Source organism: Haemaphysalis longicornis, unplaced genomic scaffold (assembly GCF_048455015.1).
Source record: "Haemaphysalis longicornis isolate Haplotype H1 unplaced genomic scaffold, Haemaphysalis longicornis Haplotype H1 scaffold_1, whole genome shotgun sequence".
Taxonomy (NCBI): domain Eukaryota; kingdom Metazoa; phylum Arthropoda; class Arachnida; order Ixodida; family Ixodidae; genus Haemaphysalis; species Haemaphysalis longicornis.
In genome coordinates this window covers 109,995,453-110,014,167 of record NW_027526203.1, presented here as the reverse complement: position 1 = coordinate 110,014,167, position 18,715 = coordinate 109,995,453, and the positions used below count along the sequence as shown (strand labels likewise).

Genomic DNA, 18,715 nt, shown 5'->3' with positions numbered 1-18,715 from the left:
AAGCTCTATTGGCGGCGTTCCCGGATACTGCAGACGGGTACCACTACTCTCTCTTGGAAAGCACCTCGTTACGCCTCAAGAGCGTTCTGCTATTCCCCGTGAGGCAGCGTGCTTTCGCTCCGCCTGCTACTAGACCCCCCCCCCCTTTCCCACGATGGTACTATAGGCAGTTACAAGCAAACAAAACAGGACAAGCTATTTTGAAACATGGAAAAGAAGAAAAAACAAGCTCAGACTTTATTTTTCAAAATACCACAACAATCGGTTCATTCTGCAATTTAACACAAAATGCAATTTATTGGGAATTAAAATATCACGGCATAAAAACGGTTTCTACTCCACATGCACACAGGTGACGTAGCGCCTATTTAGGATACATCCAAGAAAAAAAATCACAAATAAAAATGCAGCAAAGCAATTGAAAACACTGAAATACAAAATTAAATTATGACGATAAAAATGACATTAACATCCACAAATAAAAAGGTACTGGCATTAGCACGAAAAGCGTCAGTAGAAATACAGCAGTGGGAGAATAGTTAACAGTATTAACATAAAACAAAATGGCCTTAGTACATCAGTGAGTGCTTCACATGGACTGAAAAAGCCAGCTCTTATTTAACACACATAAAAAGTATTTACAAATAAATTTTGCGAAAGAAAAATCTGGGACAAACAATTCAGCGTGGATTACTATTAACGCATTACAAGGTGCAATCAACACAAAGATACAAAGCCATTGACACGGCAACTTTGCAACAGATATATTTTGGTGGTACAATAGGAAACCGCAGGAAACATTCCCACTGGGTTTTTTAGACAGGTGGTTCTCAAATGAGGATGCGCTAGTAAGATTTAAAAAGGCATAACTTGGTATTAAAAACAAACACGTTCGACCTGACTGCTTCATAATGTTGGTGGCGGCCTCCAGAACAGTACCGACCAGGGCACCGCGCTTGAGCCAAAGTAACGTCTACAGAAGCAAGAAGGTGCGCTTCGCCTTTGAAGCGTATTACACAATGAATGGCCAAAACACAGACAGCAGCAATGGGAACCCATCCACGATGTCCAAGGGTGTGAGGAGAAGTGTCTTGAATGCGACGGCCACTGCTGCTGACGCCTCGGGGATCTCTCCCTCTCTCAAAAAAAAAAAAACAATCTGCGGGCAAGTAGCGTCTTCCCGCGGTTCCTACATAGACAGAAAGAGGGGGACAGCAAAGATAAGTTCTACAATGAAAAAAATATTAACGAGTTTGACAACGTTAAATGAAGTTTATTGGGTGATTAGTTTTTGCGCCGAGAGCACGCACTGAACCCGTATTGGAATGCCATACTGCTTGGCGCAGTAACCAGTCTAGATGCGGATGTGGTGACCTTGGATGCCACCACGCTCATTGTACGACTTGGCGAATGTCATGTCAGACAGCGCGCCCTACAGCTGTATGCCTACGCACTGCGCCCCAAACCAATTAGCGCTTACGTGTCCGTAGCTTCAACTGTTTACCCCGCTATCGTTCCCGGTATAAAAACATTGCACAAAATTTAAGGAAACATAACTCTTTTTGTAAGGTTACAATCCCTGAATAATTTGCATTGGATTTTGTCCTCAGCCGACTGCAACGTAGGGCCAATTATACGTTCACAAGACTAGCGTGGAAAAGTTGCTAATGGGTCATATAGCTACTGTTTTCTTCATTCTCGAGTACGCTTCGTTGCATGCACGCTGCAGATCGCAACATTTGATGAGAACCAATAGGGACCAACCGACGCGAAAAAAGTAATGTAATGGGTACAACAAACAGTGTGGGCGACAGCGACAAACGAAAAAAAGTAATGCATTGCTGCTAATGCCCTTCGACGTCGTTGCTGCCGCTCGCTTGTGGGCTGCTTCTGTCCGGGAATAAACCCGCGACGGCGACGGCCCGTCGCCTGCCACTGTCGCCGCCGTCACCGGCCTGTGTAAAAAAATTTCGCTTGTCTGTGTCGCACACAATTCCTGCTTGCCGTACACACTGAGTGAGGTTTCTCGCGTCGCTCATCGCCTTAGACGCATGTAATTACCCCTTAACAGTGCGGTGAGTACGCCCCGAAAAGTCCCATTTCCGTCCATCCTGCCCTCAAGCAAAACGTAAAAAAACTTGTCTGAACAGCATTTCAGTCTGCTGCTGTACGCGCGGCGGTCACTAAAATTATTGTAATTTAGTGACTACCACGCGCTAGACGCGCTCCTATCACTCAGCCTATTGTACGCAATTCTTTGGAGCCGCGCAGGTAGCCACAGCTACTGCACGGCCGCCACTCTAACCCTAGCCGCCGAGCTAAGAGTGCAGCGTAGCGCTGCGACTACTCGCGCGACCATGCTTCCTACCTGCGAAAACATTCCGCAAGGATACCAACACTTCACGAATCAACGAGATTGAAACGGTGCAAGAATCGACGCTGTTTGCACACTGGTACAAAAGCCACCCTTCAAAACTAAGCAACGGTCAAAATCAGTCACGAAAACGTTAGGACTAACCGCTTCCGCGGACCGAAGTACCCGAGAGTAACTCTGCTTCGTTAAATACACAAGACTAGAATACGAGGTTAACTAATGGCTTACCTCTACTTCCCTACAGCGTTTCTTCGTCCGGTAGATAAATCCAAGGTCGTAATAGCTGCGAAAGATCCCAAGCTCACGGCGCGAAGCCTGCGACGGCCGCGGATACAGTCCGGCCATAGCGCGCGCATCGCTACACAGTGCGCATAGTTCCGAAATCGGGCTCAGCGCTGTCGCCGCTGTGATGTTCGTCCGAAAGAAAAACTAGTACCACGCACGCACGCACGCACGCACGAATGAATGAACGAATATACAACTTGCTCGCGTGTGCATGATGTCGCGCTGACGCACAAGCGGCCAGCGGTTAGCCAACACGCGACGTATACTGTGTCGAAGCAAGTATGACGATAAGGGCAGGTCCAACTTCCCATGTTGCACGAAGCGTCTGCTTGAAAGCCCACTTCGTTCGTAGCGCATTGACATCACGGTCTGGCCCGGCCTGTAAGTCGCCCGTCCGGCCTTGGCGGGTTCACCGCCTGTGTAGGTTTTTGCAGAACACGCGCACTTCGTGGCTCGCTGAACGTGCCTTTCTCAAGAACGCTTGCTCGGGCGGTTCGCGTTACCTGATCCCCCGGTTCTATGACGCGTTACGTATCGTGATCCACGCCTGCGCCGCCGCGCGGGGGGGGGGGGGGGGGGGGGAGGGGTCATCATTTCTCTTTGCTTAACAAAGGCGCTTGAGTTCCAGCAACCGATCGGTGTGTACGCTTTTATCGTCGATCGTCAGCCGACGAGATAGTTTTCACCGTAGCGGGTGTATTTGAGATGCCCTCGCTGTGATATCGCCTGTTCCTCACACTCCGATCTTGCAGATAGGCCCCATATTGCTGTTAATACCAGTTATGTATACGGATTTCCTTTATTTAACCTAGTAAAAGCTATCGTATGTACATGCCTATCTCGGCGACACTAGCCACGGTTGTTGGGCCGGGTTCGTGTTGCGCTTGCAGCTTGAGCTATCAGAAGAACGCGGACTTCACTTCTTGCAACACCATTTTTCTCAATCGATCTCAGATTTAGAATCCGTTTTTTTTTTAGCTTGACTAGGCGCGGGACAAGCGTACGTCTATAGATCAAACTCTTTCAAAGCGACCGTCTGCAGCGGTCCGTAGATTAGTTCCTTCGGTTTGCCGCCTGCCGCCACTGAACGCTGCGAGCAATCGTTACACGAATTTATATTCTTGCACGTTTAGAATTCGCGGCAGAAGTAATCGGGCGCTTTTTACACAACCGCTTTATATAATATATTCGTATGCAAATAAAACATCGCTGATGAGTTGGTGTGCGCAGATGGCAGGAGTGCATCTCCATGCTTACTCCCGCACTGGACAAGAATGAAATTGCAATTCTACTCTTCGTACTGGAGATGGGAGACGATGCGCAGGTTTACTCTTCACTGGTGCGGGAGCAGAACTGGGGCTGCACTCCGCCGCGCACGAGAAGAGTACGCGGTCAGTTTTGCTCTCCTCCTCATGGGGAGCGAGCATTGCATCCAACTCCCCGCAGCTTTCGAGGGGAGTCCACCAACGCTTGCAAGAGTACAATGACTGTTGGACTCTTCAACTGCTCCCCCGATTTCTTAGAGTGTAGGTCAAATAAAACCGATTATCCCGCGTGGAAGATGCGACCGCACTTATGGTTGCGGTTGACTGACTATCCTTGAAAAACGAATCGCTTAGCGAAAGGATAACACTTTAATTTGGCGATGAGAGATGGCGCTTTCGTTCCACTTGACTGTATTCCACCCACATTCCGTCTTAAGCAAACATTACTTGTTCGATTCCTAAATAACCGGATACGTGTCGAATTACCCCGATGTTAAATCGCAATACTTATTAACGAGCGGTATTCAAGTTTACGGTGACTGAGTTACTGGTGTAACACCGTGCATAGTTTAAATGCCGGGGAGCTGACATCAACCCGGCCTTACAGCGCAAGTAAAAAGGAACTAAGAACATTTAAAAATGCAATATTTAGGTAATTGGAGGGTAAAACGGCAATCCAGATTTGCGGGCTACGGATTAAAATGGTATGTCTAGAAGACACTGTTCTCTTTGAACATTACCTTGTAGCTCCTGAATTGAATGCTACAATTTATTTTAGCAAAAGTGGCGTATAGGCGTCTGAACATTGAGCTCGTACGAGTAGCCCGATCAGTATTGACAGCTGCCTTGTCGTGCTCCAAGTGCGCCAAACGTACCATAAAAAAATGGCGCCACGACGCCAAGAGGGGGGGGGGGGGATTAGTTCGTTATATCCGATACTTGTTATAACAGTAGAGGTAAAAATCGGCTGTAACAAATCAACAATCTGGCTCGAACAAAAATACGTGAAACGAAAATGCATTTTTTAGTCTTCCAACCCCCTATAAAAAAGGTAACCCTTACCATCCTTGTTTCATTCCAAGCTGAATGAGCCGGAACATGAGTGCGTGAAATTACAACAAAGGTTCAGTTCACAAAACAGGACTGCGTCCTTATTTATTTCATGAAGGATGTGATCTTCATCTGGTGGCTACTCACAGCACTGAGCGGATAAAGTTTTCCACAGTGTTCACGAAAAAAAGGCATTTATACTTCTGCAGTTTCGGATGCCGGAGTGTTTTGCCCAAGTAGCTTCTCAGCCTCCTGGTCAAATTTCTTCGTTATATCCGATATCGCGCGCGGCTCACGGTTTCACTTTCATTATAAAATAATAAATGCGATTTAAATAAAGGAGGACCAGTTCGTATTTAGTTCACTATTCCCGATAATTTGCTATACCAGTGTTCGTTATAACGAGGTTCAACTGTACATTTTCCTTCAAGCCTGAGAGTTTGCGTGCTGTGTGAATAATTTGCACTGTCGAATCATCTCACGGCCAGGTGATCAAGCCACCGCTGTCGTACGGACTGAAGATCGGCGACCGCCGCTTCGTGTTCCTCGGCTGCTCGACGAGCCAGCTGCGAAACCACGGCGTTTGGTTCTACTCCCAAGACGAACAGGGTCGTACGGCCGAGTCGATCCGCTCCGGCATCGGTGATCTCTCGTGCATTCACACCGTTCCCAAGTTCATGGCACGCATGGGACAGGTGAGTGTCAGGGTTCTCACGGGTAGGGGGGGGGGGGGGGGCGCTTGCGTATTGGTGGGGTGGAATGCAAGAGCCAAGTGCCAGTTGTGGGAGGTTCAGGGGCGTACGTATTTCTTTTCGCGGGGGCCGAACGCTTAAATGGCGAAATAACATAAAAAAATTAAAAAAGAAAGAGCGAACTGATCGTCAGTTTTACAAAGTTTTGCTGGACACTTAGGTCTGCTTGCGGGCTTTAAAGGGACAGTGAAGTGAATTTTTCAAGGTCCCGTTTTTGCTTGTACTGCGTAGACTGGCTCAAATTAGCACACTTTTCATCGTTTATCCAGTTGAAAAGTCGGTAATTATTTTACAAAGCGCAAAAGAAAAACTACCATGCGCGGTTTGCGGCGGCCGCACCAACTAAAGGCTGTGACGACGGCAGGAGACGCACCGTGATTGGAAGATGTCCAAGGTTAGCATTCAAACAAGTTTCGGTTTCGGTTTTCTCAAACATGCTTGAAATCCAACGGCATCGTTGGATGGGCATTCTCGATATCTCAGTAATCGTCGTACCGCGCTTCTGCCATGTTGTCGGCTGTAAAATGCATAAGATAAGCCTCCCAGGGCGGCTTCGAATCGTAGCAATCACTAGCCAAGGCCGACGGAATGGATGAACGCCCTCCGCGTCCCCGCAGAGGCTCAAATGCCATGCGCTTTTCCTCCATATTTGGAGCTTGCCTCACTCATGCCTGTATCGTAAAAAGCGCGTTCGCACTAGGCCAAGGGTCTGTTGATTCTGGCCTGTGCCCTCTGCCCGCAAGCCGTCGGTGCTTATGGCAAGAGCACGCCAACGAGAACTCGCTAGCACGTCGGTGTCAGCCTGCGCGCGTTCTGCGTTACGGCTCAAAAAAAGGTGAACTCAGCATAGAAAACATCGGCCGAAAACGAAGAAGTCAACTTATAAAAAAAAGAATGTATCCTCAGGGATTCAAACGCGTGACTTCCAAAACACTTGGAATATCACACCTAGCCCTCCAGACCACTCTGTCACGGGCTTTTTTTTGTTTTTTTGTAACACTAACTCTATTTCCAAATATATACAGAGCCGTATGCAGTGGTTACAGGGGTTTCCTAGTACATCAGAACATGGCTTCACTTAAACATAAAAAGGAGGCGTTCGGCTATCATGCGAGGAGAGGGTCATAATGCTTTGCCAAGTGAGTGTAAGCCAATCGAGGAGTATTGCCCGCAACGCCACAGAGCGTTTTTAAGCAAGAGATTGCCTACGGGCTACTGTGTCATTGCACAAAGTTTGAAGGTAACGGGATAGAGGGAAGGGATAAAATAGAGCTCTTGGCTAAAGCCATTTCTTGGCATAAGTGGGCTCCAGCGTTACCCGGAGCTAGCCCTCAAATTGCGTCCCATCTCCTCTGCTGTTGTGACTTGAAATCCATGAGAGCTCGCGTTCCCCGATCCAGTGCGTCGCCTAGCTCGGAGTCTGCCTCAGCCCCGTCGAGGGCGGCATCTGCCCATTATGCCTTTTGGACAAAATGCCGCCGAGCCGGTCGGGGGCGTTCAGTACATTCGACGGCATCGACTCTCGCCCTCCATAGCGAGTGGAGCCCTATTACGTGCACACTGTCGCGAAGGATCGGGTGGTCCGAGGCCGCATCTAGGAACTTCAAGTTTGTCCAAGTGATTTTCCAGCGCATGTTGGAGCACTGCAGCTCATCCCAGAAGTAGAACGACGTGTTACAGTCCATGAATACGTGCTCGGCCGTTTCCCTCCTTCCGCACAGTAGACAGTTGACCCCTCCCGGCAGAAAAAAACCGCGTTCCTCCTGTCTTGCCTTTGTAGGCAGTATACACGCGTGAAAGCGGAAGAAAAAGTCATTCGAGCCGGTCGGGATAGGGAGCTTCCGTACTCGCCGCAGGACGTCACTTTTCGGCCGACCAAGGGGTGGTAGGCGGTACATGGGCGGCGGGAGGGTCTGTTCTACGAGGTCCCAATACAGCTTCCTTGGTTTCACTGAGCAGAGGTATTCCCACAAGGAGCGTTCCTGTAAGAGGGCCACCACTCCTGCACTTCTCTGTAAAAACCTGTTGCACGGGCACCACTTTGGAGTCCGCTATTGTTACGAGCCAAGGGGTGAGGTGCAACGCGCCTACATTTTGCTCTGCCGCCTGGAGGAAGTCATCTCGGTGATCTCGGAAGTACAAAAATCTTTGCACAGTTAGTTTAAGCTCTATGTTAACGAGCCCAACCTCCCGGCTTCAGCGCTCCAAAAAAAATTGGTGCGGCGCATGGGCTCATACGTGGATCGCAAGACAAAAACAGCGAACAACCGATGTAGCTTGGCCACTGAGCCTGCGTCAATGGTTGAGACTCGGGCCGCTTACAATATGGCCGGGTATACCACGGCGTTGCAGACATGTGCCCTAGAGAATAGGGCAATATGTCGCGCTCTCCAGGGTTCCAAGTTCGTTCCAGCAGCTGCCAGTTTTGTCTGCCACATGGGGGCGAAGGCTGTGCCGTTTTCTAGGTTTACCCCGAGGTAGCGGGTGATGCCCTCTCTCCATCGAACTCCGTAGAGTGGTTGTGGTTTGGTGGGCCATCCCTCTAGCCATGCGCCCTCTGATTTCAAAAGACTGAGTTGGGCCCCCGAGAATCGACAAAATGCCTCAGCCAGTGCGACGACCTCCCCTGCCCGCTCTCTCGAGGAGCACACAAACGCAACATCGTCCCCATAGGCCAACACTTTGAGTTCTTCGTCGCCGAGAACTAAGCCTTTGATTGACTTGGACGCTATTGCCGTCCTGCAAAGTGGCTCAATATACAATGCGAAAAGAATCGGGGACATAGGGCAGCCCTGCCTGACTGATCTTCCGATGTCGATGGGCGCCCCCACCTCCCCGTTAATGATGATGCTGGTGGTGACGCCGGTGTAGTAGATTTTTATCCCCTCGACCATTGTATCCCCTACCCCACATTGACCGAGCAGCGTGAACAGGAAGGCGTGGTCAACTTGGTCAAAGGCCTTTTCAAGGTCGAGTTGTAGGACAGCTAAGCGGTCAATGCCTGATTCCGCCACCTCACAGATGGCCCGCATGCGGTGCAGGTTGGTGTTGATGGAGCGTCCCTCAAACCCACATGTCTGGTGACGATCCACCACACTACTCAGGGCTGTCTCGAAGCGTTGGGCCAGGATGCGGGCTAGAATTTTGTAGTCGGTGGAAAGACTGATAGGCCTGAAGTCTTCCACGTCGGGTGGCGTGTTATGGTAGGTTTTTTTGGGGATGAGGACTAAGTTACTGCTCCGCATGGAGGGTGGAAGCAGTTTTGTGTTTTTGATGTTTTCAAAGACCGCCGCCGATAGAAGGCAAAACACCTGATAGAATTCCGCGATTATGCCGTCAGGCCCCGGTGACTTATTCTTTGAGAGTTTCTTGATCGCGCGCTTGACCTCTTCTACCGATATGGGTTCGTTTATTGTGGCCTTTACGTCCTCGGCAACCGTTGGCAACGTGCCTGTGACTTCCGGTGGAGGAGCCTCAAGATGAGCGTGCGGGGAAAACAGCCTTGCGTAGTATTCACTGTACGCAGTCTCCACCTCTTCGCTCCCACTAGCAAGGCCTCCAGCGTGGTTCACCTCGGGAATCCTTTTAGAGGCGGTCTTTGCTCGTTCGAAAGCGCCGAAAAGCTTCGATGGCTGTGCCTCGGACTCCACTCGTTGCTCCCTGCTCCGCACAAGAGCCCCCCAACACCGTTTTTCGAGCTCAGCGCGGATCTCGTATTTCACGTTACGGATGTCCTCAGAGAATTCCCCGGCCTGTCCTCGTCCGCTTCTACGAGGTAGCGCAGGCACTCCACCAGTAGACTTACTTTCGCCCTTCTGTCCTCGCCTCCTGTCGCCCGATTGTGATTACTGCATCTTTGACCTGCTGTTTGAAGCGCTCCCACGCAGCTCCATCAATGGGTGCAGTGCTCATTGCTTCAATTTTACCTCTTACGCGATAGACGAAGGACGCGTGTTCGAGGACCATGGAGATCATTGGCCAACGGCTGGTGGTCTTTTTTCTGATTTCGCACTCAGTTCGGATGGTACATGTCACCAAGCCGTGGTCCGAGGATGCGACAGGAGTGACGGCGTAATCGATCACTAATGGCAGCGAGTCCCCCGTCAAGTGAACCCGGTCAAGGCGAGCCTGTGACGTGCCTGGCAATCTAGTGAAGCGGGTGGTTGACCACCCACGCTGAAGGGCCACGCGAACCTACACCTGTGACTGAACCTAAACCTTATAGCTGTTGGCCTTAGAGAGATCGTCATGGCTGCTCATCGTGGTGAGATCGCACATGCCCAAGATGCGTTATCTTTGTGCAATGATCCGTAGTCGTTATTTTAGGATGGGAAGATGTCAGTGGCTTCCCACCCCAACCCAAACATTTTTGAAGGAGACGCGGCCCCTTCTCCCGCCTTTCGTTGGGCAGTGGGTAGTTTAATACAAGAAAAGGGGCAGCCGGTGTCAGTGGTTAAGGCAGTCTCCCGCTTTTTAACGCGCGGCTGTGTGCCCGGAGACTTGGGCTATTGGCAGCGACATCTAACCGCACGTTTATGAACCGAAGACAACATTGATAAAAGCTAGGCTGTTGGCGACGGTTTGTCGGCAACCAAACACTGGTTCGAGGTTCCGATAACAAGTCCCAGTAAATCAAAAAGAGTAAAGCACCGCTATATTCCCTTAAGGTCAGCTCCTGGGGCAGGGGAAGATAACATTCGCAGTAGCAGTTATTGCGACAGGCCGACGTAGTGAAATATTTTATGACTCAGGTACTTTCTCTGGTTTGTCGTCATTCCTAATACAGCAATTGCAAGGAAAAATGTCTACCTCATTATCAGTATCGCCATGCACGCACCGCACGTATACACAGAAGAGAGTAGACCTTGAATTCTTTAAGAAATCACTTGTGACCTAAAATATTAAAGTAAATTGCTCCCGAAGCGGTGGTACGGTGAACGTATACACAGCGTTAACATACGGATCGAGGTTTCATTGCAAGGTGGATTTGCACGGTGGCGGGGTACAAGCGAGACGTCAATAAGGTTCTCTATTCAAGACTAACAGCAGGTAATTCGCGGTTACGGGAAAATGTACGCGTGTACGCCGCGTTAGATTCTTGAGACGCGTGTGTTGGGGCCATCTGAGTGACCACGCAAATGTGACGTAACTTCAACAATAAGCCTGACTCGCATGCGCGTGGTCATAATTTGGCTGCTAGATGCTTAGCTGGTTACATGCATGAACTTCCCTTTCATTTTAAATTGCAAGCTTCGTGAGCTGACACCGCTTCACTCGACCCCCAGCCGAGCCAGTTACGCCTTTAGGGCAAAACCCCATTTTCCTCTACCGGCTTGAGGGAGTATATACGTATTCGTGGCCAAAATGGTACGTGGAACTAGCTTATTGTAGAAATAATCGTAAATAATTTCAACGACCTTGGGGGAGCAAAAACAAATTTACAAATAGATTGAACTAAACTGCTAAAGCACTGAAAATAAAAAAGAGGAAAACGACGCATCTAATGGCGTCACACTGTAAAATTAAATGTGTAAAGGAACTCTTCAGTTATTCAAATCGTCGTTTTACGTACATCTGCCTGCCCTATTTTATTTTGCTCACAGTGTTGTTTGCTAATATGTTTAATTCAGTATCCTTACCCGCCGCGGTGGCTCAGTGGCTAAGGCGTTACGCTGCTGAGCACGAGGTCGCGGGTTCGATTCCCGGCCGCGGCGGCCGCTTTTCTGATGGAGGCGAAAAGCAAAAACGCCCGTGTGTACGAGTTTTCGGCGCACGTTAAAGATCCCCAGGTGGTCAAAATTAATCCGGAGCCCTCCACTACGGCGCGCCTCATCGCCTGCGTTGCGTCGGCGCGTTAAACCGTATACAATCAATCAATTCAGTATCCTTCACGTCATATCTTACGTTTTGTGATATCTATTTTTTAAGTGCGAATTCACTTTATAAGCGACCCCAAACCTTCCACCGCCGGCGGCGGCGGCGGCGGCGGCGGCGGCGTCCGCAGTCCTCCTCTCTATATAAAAATAAACCGCATCCGGCGCCAGGTTTCGATCCGAGGACTTCGCGGCCGCAGCGCGACGCTCTACCGACTAAGCCACGGACGCGACGCTGATATCAGTGTTAGTAACGCGCTTTATATCTTTAACGCATTCAAACTACGTCGTCAGCGGCGTGCGTTGGCGACTCAGCGGCGTTATAGCGGCTTGATAACTGCGTGGTGTACACGTGATACTACAAACCCGATGGAAGAGATGGAAGAGAAGGCGGCGAGGCGGTGGGCTGCGGGGGCCGAGCGCAAGCGCCGCAAGCGGGCCGACAACCGTGCATTCGCACTTTCACATTCTCCCCCTCGGGGAAATGCGGGGGAATTTTTGTGGTTGTTTACCTACTGCACATCTTCCAAAACGTTGTAGTTTACTATATTTTTATTGCACGTAATGCCATGTACCTGGGCCGTAGTCAAGTTGTTTTTAATAGCTTTTAGACCGGGAATACATGTATATCCAGCTGGATATTTTTTAGTGAATAAACTGAACTGAACTTAACGGACCTTACTTCTGGTACACTTAAAAATTAATAAACTAATAAAATTCTTTTCCGTATTTTTCAGATTTTCGTTTAACATTTTGAAAAATTTGCAAAAGCACACATGAAAAATGCACTACCTCTAACTAATATGACAAAATGGCTACAAAATGGCGACAGCTGCTTTATTCACGGAGTCGTTCTTGCCGCAGGCGTTCTCCCAGTCCTTGGGCTTTGTGACTGTCCCGCGCCAGTACACGACCGTGGACGAGGACATCCGCACCAACTCGGCAGGCGGTGATTCTTCACGTCGTTCGTACATCTTCAGCGACGGCATTGGCCGCATCTCGTATGCTCTCCTGAGAAAGGTTCGCTCCTGCGCGGGGAATTACGCGTTGTTTCGCTGTCTTAACTCGCCTCAAACTCACGCAAAGTACAAAGCAGAGCAAGTGAAGTTTGTGATTTTTACTGCCAGCGTTGAAGGGTGATATGCGGTTTGCCTTGACCCCCACTCCCTGGTTGAACGTCGGAGAACCGTAACAGCTCACCAGATTGCGTTGTACATCGCAATGACCCGCTGGCTATTAACGGGGTACGAATTTCGATTTTTTCAAGGGACAATTCATATTCGTCGTACATTCTCATTTTAGACTTCAAGGTATACACTGTTACTAGCGTAACACGTCATCCATTTTTATTTAGTGAGAATGACTTTGTAGGCAGCTCTAAAGCTTGTGCTAAATGCAGGAACCCCCGTTATAACGGAGTAGTCAGAACAGGAAACTTCTTGGAAACTTGTTGGAACAGCAAAGTTTGTCGCAAGCGATACTTCCTTAAAACTGGCGCTAAAGTGTTGCCAATGCGCTGTGCTTGGAAAAATGATACACGTAGAATATAGCGAGATTCTGTATTAAGGGGTGTCCTGGTAACGAGGGTTTACTCCATGCTGGTACTGGCTTAAAAACGCGCCTCTCCACTCTAATATGTCGAGGCATCATTTTCATTCATTTTGTGCCTAAAGATACCTGCCATGCATTGTTAACGGGTAGGCTTTGATAACTGAAGTGCGTGGTTGAAAGTTTAGCTTTGATTTAATGAACCCCTATGGGAAAAACAATGTTTCTTGCCGATGGTTTCTTGTTCCGAAAAGTTTAAGTGAAAAGTTCTTTCATATCTACTCCTTTAGGGTGGGGATTTACTGAGATATTTATTTCAGAACAGCAATATGCCGCGAGTTTGTGACAGCCCAACACGCGCCTATATTCTATAGTTAATGTACGCACAAGTCCACTGCAGTAGCGACCGGAGAACAGTATGGCACGCCTTAAACACCAAAGAAGGAATGAAAATAAACATCGTGTGCACAACGTTTTTTTAACCCTTTCGTGCTCATTTTTTTTGTGTCAGGTGCTGGCCCTCTTGTTGAGCCGACTAGGGAACCAAGGGACACACGTTGTCATCTGGGAAACACCCCCGACCTTCCCCACCAGCTTCCTTCCCAACCCCCGCTTCCGCTACGCGAAACCCTGCCTGTCCAAACACTCCAGGCATTCCCGGCCTCTTCTCAATTTTCCTCCGTCCGCTTTCCCCCTTCCTCAGGTGCACAAGGCCTTGGAACTGGACGAAGGCGACGAACCCTGCGCGGTGCAGATTCGCTACGGTGGCTGCAAAGGAATGCTACTGCTGGACCCGACGCTCAGCGGACGACAAATAATCTTTCGAGAAAGCATGCGAAAGTTCCCCTCCGACCACGAGGACCTGTTCGTGCTCAAAACGAGCAAGCCACGTGAGTGCACAACTGACTTGTTTCAGGCATAGAGCGCTTCACAGAAGTACCAGGCTGCGCCTGCTCAGTACTGTGCATCTTGCTCGTTAAGCCTAGTGCTCATTAGGACACTCGCTGTCAAGGGGGCGTGCACGATGACTACAGCTTTGTTAGCCTGGCTCGGTATGTACCGTGCGGACGAATTTGAATTAATAGGGCATATTCACACTGTACCGCTGACTGAAAATTCTGCGGCGATCACGCGACAATGTGACAAATGAGATAAGCTGTGGGGATATTAGGTGACCCGAAAAATGAGCCGCTTGTTAGGGTGTGTTTCTCTAAGCCGGCCGGCCCGTTCTCTAAACCGGCCCGCGCGCATTCAATGAGCGCTCCGACCCGGCTTGCTGAATCAGCGCACAAATCGATGCAACATGTCGCTGCACGCCGGCACCGAGGCGGCGTCCAGAGAATGCAGCCGGTGGCCTGAACGGCGCTACTGTGTAAGTCGGTGCACTTCACCCACTAACCGGAAGCACCCAGCGTTCAAGTAGTAGAATAGGCTTACATGGAACTCTTGGGGGCTTCAGGGAGCTTAAAATCTTTCAAAGGGGGAGAAAAGGGAGGCATTCTGAAAGCACTTTTTTGTTATACATTTGCAGGAAGTATATGGCGCACCTTTACAGAATTTAGTACAGCATGTTTCACCCTATCAGTCCGCTCCTATTTCCCACCAGCCATTACAACACGGAATCCGCAGACTGCGAATGAGAAGCTACGCGTAATATCAGGTTGGGGTCAAGCAAAGATGGAAACAGGTCTAACAGGGAACAGCCGCAAGCTATACGACTGATGTGCGGCAGGCAGTTGCACTTGGCGGCAGCACTTGAGCACGAGGGAGGGCGGAAAGTCGGTTTACTTGTTGTAGCAGCAAGATGGTGGTGCAGGCAGCTTCTGCCTCACTGCGGCATTAAGCACATAGCCCGTTGGAGCGAACTGCGGATAGCACACAGCCTGAGGCTGCCGATTGAGTTGAAGACGTGTTTGCAGGCGTCCTCTACCTCAACCGGCCGATGATCACCATCCTTGAGCAGAGTGGCATCAAGCCAAAGGCCTTCCTCACCCTCCAGAACCGCATGCTCGACTCGTTCATCGACAGCATGCTCGAAACCAACGAGGCCGCTCAGGTATGCGTTCGTTTGTGCGTAAACGCGAGATTTGGCCATCAAGCCTTATCCGCGAGTGTAACTGTCACGCCCATTACATGCACACTCGAAGCAGCAGACAGCTTATGATCTAGCCCCTACTTTTAACGTTAAAACAGATTAGAACTGTTCAACCTGCTGCAAAATGCGTAATGCCGAAAATACAAGATGGATTAGTTGGGTTTTGTTCTATGCGTGACTGCTTTGCACGAGCACTTGATTTAAAGCCAAGCTTTCTTGTTCTCACTGGTGGCTGCGTCGTAACCAAAACACCCTGCAGGAAAGCCACCTTTTTACAACGGGAAAGCGCATGATGACGAAAGAAGAAATGCTCCCTGTGGTCGGAATCCAACCTGGGTCCCTCGCGTTACGAAGCCGACGTCGATCCGATTGTGCCATCGTCGCATTCGGGTCGCTTCCCATTTCCTTTGGGTTCGTTGCGCTGGCGTGCGCTGGCTTTGAACTTTGGCTTGGTTCCTATGCCTGACGTGAAATGGCGGCGGAGGTCTAACGGCGACGTTTGGGGGGAGGGGGGATGAAGGTGCACTCAGCTTCTAGTAAGGGAATCCATTTGCTGTCGTTTGAGTTTGGTCTTTCTCGCAGACAGTTTGCACTTCGGTCGTAACCCTTGTAATTTTACTACCGAGTGGTTTGCACTTTGATATTTGAAGTTTCCACTCGAAACCCAAGAAAGCCATGCGATTCAACATTCGTCGTCGCTAGACTGATGTAATTTGAACTTTTCGTACCATAGGGGACACAGTTGTTGCAAAATATACCTCATGCTGACCGCAACGACGCCACTGCTTTTTCTCTTTAGTTGCTTTCAGAATACTTCAGGTTAAAAAACATATAAGCTTTCTGGCACTTTGGTTATACATCCACAGCTGCGACCGTGCTTTTTGCCACTACATCAATAAAAAGCATGGAGCAACGCTGCCGCTGTGTGATCCGTTTCGAAGAGCCATTAGCTAAAGATGTCTGTATCTGAGTACGACGGGGTTGAATGTCGGCCATGGGTGTTTAGTTTCTTCTCTTTCACCATCTGTTCAATAAGGGAGTTGTTAAAATTCTTTCGCAGCTGTCTTAGCCGACCCGAATTAGTTGGGCTCCTTCTTTTCGGGGTATGGGCGACATTTCCGGGCGTGCATTTCTTTTCTAAAATGGGCTGTTAACAAAACTATCTCTCGCCAAAATATGGCTGTAGGCTTACCTAAAAAATAATTGGCAAATTATAGTTTATTATTTTATTAATAGCACTTGGAACCCGTTTTATTGCGTGCGCCACGGCCTCTGACACCTTCGTGCAAGAAATACAATTTTACCTTCGAAAGTATATTCTTTAAAATTACTTCTTCCCTTTCACTTCTTCCCCGTTGCCTGGTACAGTATTCCCTGCGGAAGTTGCAAATAAAACAGGCTCACTTTCGTCATGAGATGCAGGGGATGACTGGTCTGCTATTGTTGCACTGAGTGTGCGAGAAGGCCTAATTGTCGTGGTGGTATAGTTTTTTTTCCGCGAATTTAACTTTATTGAAGCCCCCTTCCGCCTTGCTGTTCAATTTTCGCGTATACGATAGCCGTACGCCAATTTCGAGAAGGTCATTAAAGCCTTACTCTACTAGTATTTTTATCAACCAAATTAGCCCACGATTTTTCCGATATATATATAAAAAATCTAATACAAAAAAAAACTGTGGTTGATTCCTCTATCATAGGAATCAGTAAAACACGAAAGTGAAATGTGCAGTGAAATCGGCAGCTGAGCATGATTTTCAGGGTGGCGGCTGTCTTTTGGGTGTGCTTGGCAAGCGACGTTCTGCTGGCGGGTAGCTTCGGCAAAGGTGTACTGGCGTAATTTCGGCGACATATCTTACGTCAGCGAAATCTTGGTGTATTCTGGCATAAAACACTCTCGTGATAAAATATAAAACCCGAAAACGAACAATGAATGAATGAAAAGGTTGCTTCCCCGCAAGAAGACCCCGTGTGCAGGGGTGCACCCTTTACATGCCGCGTGCTTAGTTGTACTGGTGTCACTTCCGTGACGGATATGACGTCAGAGAAATATTCGTGTATCCGGGAATGAAACACTGTCGTGATAAAAACTAATGGAAGTTTTTTTTCTGCGATTGTTCGCCGAGGATTGAGACATAAAAGCTAATTTCGCAGTGATTTACGGCGCTGGGCCACTGCTCCATACAGCGTTTACCTATGCATTTTATTTGAATTTGGCACTGATTGAGTGCTAGAGAGAGGTTCAGTATAAAGCTCCAATCTGCCATTGCTGACTCTCGCGTGACAGTGAGATTGTAAGGATGGGGTGCTCGAATACCACCATCTTTAATCTACGACTTCCTTCAGCGGTTCCCAACGTTTATTTTTTTAGGGTTCTACCGCGAAGGATGTCCATGTATGGGCATGTGAATTTTACGTAACCTGGATATAAGCTGTCACGAGGTACACTCCAGTTCCACCGCAATGACCTCGAGTAACCACTTCATGCCGCCAACAGAGAAAACTTAGCGAATAGCAGCAATGCCCCATTTGACTCGAAAAGGCTATCTGCGCTGTGTCACTGCGCGATGCACAACTCCACGCCTGCATTGCGTTGTGCCATAGTGCAGACCGAAATTAATTAATTGTTTCTAAATTCAGGCTGCTCTTTTCTCTTTGTTTTTGGCATATTTGTTTTTAGCATGTATTTTTTTGTATTTCTTGGTCCACTAGTGTTGCGCACAAGTGACTAGTGTAAAATCATACTTGTTTTGCACTCCTGTTTTTTTCTTTCAAAGCCTACAGTATTGAATAAAGGGAAAAAAATGAAATGAAATGAAATCATGTGCATGGCATAGTAATTCGCGGAAATTTTATTTTTAAATGCATGAATTGTTCAACTAAGTGCATAGAGGCGAAGCTGAACCAGAGGACTGCCTTAAAGTGTAGGGGTGTAGCAGCAGAAGACCAAATACACGCCGATAACCGCTGAAAAGGGGGTTAGGTCTCGGATGTCCAGGCTTCTCTGTAGCAGCGAAGAGATAGAATAAGAACAGCGTATTGTCCCTGAAACAATCTTTAGCTAGGAAAATTACAAGCACAACGCAAAATTACTCTTGCGACACCGTACAAATACCGTTAATGTGCGCGTTGCGTCGTTAGCAAAAATGAGCAAACAGGAGTACACGCAATTCTGAAAACACGATACACACCGCTGTGAATGTACAAGTAGTACTGCGCTGTGTACGACCAACAAGAGGTAAACAGGACGCACGTGGGCCTGCAACTAACTCTTGCAGCCAGACCGCGAATTTATGATACTCACCGCGGCGCATCGGATAAGACAACTTTCTTAAAGCTTGTGGCGTGTCGTCCGATGTACGCGATTTAACGAGCAGCAGTGAAGGCGTGTTTATCTCAATGATCGGTTAGCCGGGTAGGTGTCTTGATTCACTAATTGCGTGACTTCCACTGTCCAAGAAATTAACCAAATTTAA

The 18,715-nt window shown here is 48.7% G+C and overlaps 1 protein-coding gene across 1 annotated transcript in view; it reads left to right on the top strand.

Moving 5' to 3' along the window:
* Positions 1-18,715, top strand: part of LOC144145885 (uncharacterized) — a 59,840-nt gene that overhangs the window by 19,676 nt on the left and 21,449 nt on the right. Inside the window, exons 7-10 of the mRNA XM_077677756.1 lie at positions 5,463-5,669; positions 12,464-12,619; positions 13,851-14,037; positions 15,067-15,203. Of these exons, the coding sequence (XP_077533882.1) occupies positions 5,463-5,669; positions 12,464-12,619; positions 13,851-14,037; positions 15,067-15,203 (687 nt within the window). The remainder of the gene's footprint in view (positions 1-5,462; positions 5,670-12,463; positions 12,620-13,850; positions 14,038-15,066; positions 15,204-18,715) is intronic.